General features: G+C 38.7%; 1 protein-coding gene across 1 annotated transcript in view; it reads right to left on the bottom strand.

Annotated features, from left to right (window-relative positions):
- LOC106872436 (adenine DNA glycosylase) overlaps positions 1 to 1,798 on the bottom strand; it is a gene marked incomplete at its 5' end in the record, with an annotated part of 34,790 nt that extends 32,992 nt beyond the window's left edge. Inside the window, one exon of the mRNA XM_014919440.2 lies at positions 1,625 to 1,798. Coding sequence (XP_014774926.2) covers positions 1,625 to 1,798 — 174 coding nt within the window. The remainder of the gene's footprint in view (positions 1 to 1,624) is intronic.
- Positions 1,799 to 2,500: the final 702 nt, after the last annotated feature.

Below are 2,500 nucleotides of genomic sequence, written 5' to 3'. Positions count from 1 at the left end.
ACAGGATTGGCCTGGTTAATAAAATCATAGTGGTATTGAACCCAAAACCATGTAGTTAGGAAGCAAGCTTCTTACCATACAGCTATGCCTGTGCCTATATATCATCACCATCATCATCATCATCATCATCGTTTAACGTCTGCTTTCCATGCTAGCATGGGTTGGACGATTTAACTGAGGACTGGTGAGCCAGATGGCTACACCAGGCTCCAATCTGATTTGGCAGAGTTTCTACAGCTGGATGCCCTTCCTAACGCCAACCACTCAGAGAGTATGTGGGTGCTTTTATATGCCACCGGCACGAAGGCCAGTCAAGCGGTACTGGCAACGGCCACGCTCAAAATGGTGTATTTTACGTGCCACCTAAAAATATATATATATATATGTACATATGTCATCATTTGACATTGACTTTTCCACATTTGCATGGATCAGATGGAATTTGTTGAGGCAGATTTTCTACAGCTCGATGCATTCCTGTTGGCAACCTTCACCTGTTTCCAAGCAAGGTAATATTTCCCCCATGGCCAGATGTTTTCATGGAAGACTGGAAAAGAAGGACTCAGCTTGTATGATGGTACTGCTTGTTTAAAACTATCATGTGACATCTAGGTGATGAGAGACTAACACACACACACATGATGTGAAGACAAGGAAACATAAGTACCTTACCAGTTTCTATCTACCAAATTCATTCACAAGGCTCAGATGGGATACATAGAAGATATTTGTTCAAGGTGCCACGCAACGAGACTGAACCCAAAAGTATGTGGCTGGGATGTAAACTTTACACACACAGACACACACACTGAAATATATGTATGCATTTGAAATTTTATCTTTTACCTGCTTCAAACTGTGGCCATGCTGGGGACCCACTTTGAATTTTTAGTCGAATGAATACACCCCAGTACTTTTTTTTAAGCCTGGTACTTATTTTATTGCTTTCTTTTGCCAAACTGCTAAGTTACATGGACATAAATACACCAACACTGGTTGTCAAGCAGTGATGGTGGTGGAGGGACAAACAGACACAAAGACACACACATGTATACACAATGAGTTTCTTTCAGTTTCTTATTTCTTTATTGCCCCCAGGGGGCTAAACACAGAGGGGACAAACAAGGACAGACAAAGGGATTAAGTCGATTACTTCGACCCCAGTGCGTAACTAGTACTTAATTTATCGACCCTGAAAGGATGAAAGGCAAAATCGATCTTGGCGGAATTGGAACTCAGAACGTAACAGCAGACGAAATACCGCTAAGCATTTCGCCCGGCGCGCTAACATTTCTGCTAGCTTGCTTCTTTCAGTTTCTGCCTACTAAATTCACTCACATGGCTCTGGTTGGCCTGAGGTTATAATAGAAGACACTTGCCCAAGGTGCCACACAGTGGGACTGAACCCGGAACCATGTGGTTGAGAAACAAGCATCTTACCACACAGCCACACTAGGGCTTAGTTAAATATTTGTCACTATATAAATACACATTTGTGTGTGTGTGTGTAGCTATGTATATGTACACTATGTTGGTGCTGAACAACTGAATTCTTCTGATTACATTTAAGTTTAATTACATAATTACTTCTATGCATTACAGAAGAATATTTTCCAAACTCTACCTGCTTTCTCCAAGGTAAATCCCGTTTATTTCTGCCATACCACTGCAATAACTGTTGTCGTATTCTGGTAACTTCTTCTTCAGTGAAATCATGATATTTTGTGAGAGCAATTGTCTTTATAGAATTTTCTGGAAGAGACAAAAACAAAATAGTAATTCCAAGTGGTTGCAAAGTTTAAACTACTTCCCTGAATAGCTGAATATAGCTACAATAAAAAAAAACTTGTTCTGGTGTCGTCTCTCAAACCTTTACCCTTTAGCATTCTCTGTCTAATGCAAAACTTATATATTCACATTGTTTTGAATTAATCATGCTTTATCTTGTAACCTTGAGATTTTGATGATGTGGTTGCTTACTTTTAGAACGACATTGTTGAGTAGGTACGAGAGGTCAGAGTTAGCTGATTTGAACACAAAACAGGGAAAATATTTTGCACTATATTAGTTGGTAATAAACAGTATCTTCAGGTTCAGGTTAAATTTAATGTAGTTATGCCCTGTTCTCTTCTACTTCTCTACTAGAAACGTTTACTTTGGAATTTACTTCTATTGAGAAAAAAAATCGTGTCCATGTTATTTTTAACGTAAGTTTTCTTATGACGGCTTCTCTTTTCTGCGTATTACTTCATTAGAAATCTACGGATGCACATACGCACATAATAGAGAAAAATGAAACAATTATGGACGACTTGCTCCGAAACACCACCGAGTGGGGAACATTTCTCAAAAATAACCTGCAGTTGTTTCCTTCAAAATTCCTACATGCTCGAAATGTACATACATCAAGGTATATTTGTAGAAAATTTCACGAAAAAAATATTCATTTTCCTGGAAGTTAAGAGGAATTTAAGTGGACTCTGTTGAAATTTCCGAAAAT

Source organism: Octopus bimaculoides, chromosome 23 (genome assembly GCF_001194135.2).
Source record: "Octopus bimaculoides isolate UCB-OBI-ISO-001 chromosome 23, ASM119413v2, whole genome shotgun sequence".
NCBI classification, from domain to species: domain Eukaryota; kingdom Metazoa; phylum Mollusca; class Cephalopoda; order Octopoda; family Octopodidae; genus Octopus; species Octopus bimaculoides.
The sequence above is the reverse complement of the archived record's forward strand: the minus strand, read 5'-3'. Positions and strand labels throughout refer to the sequence as shown.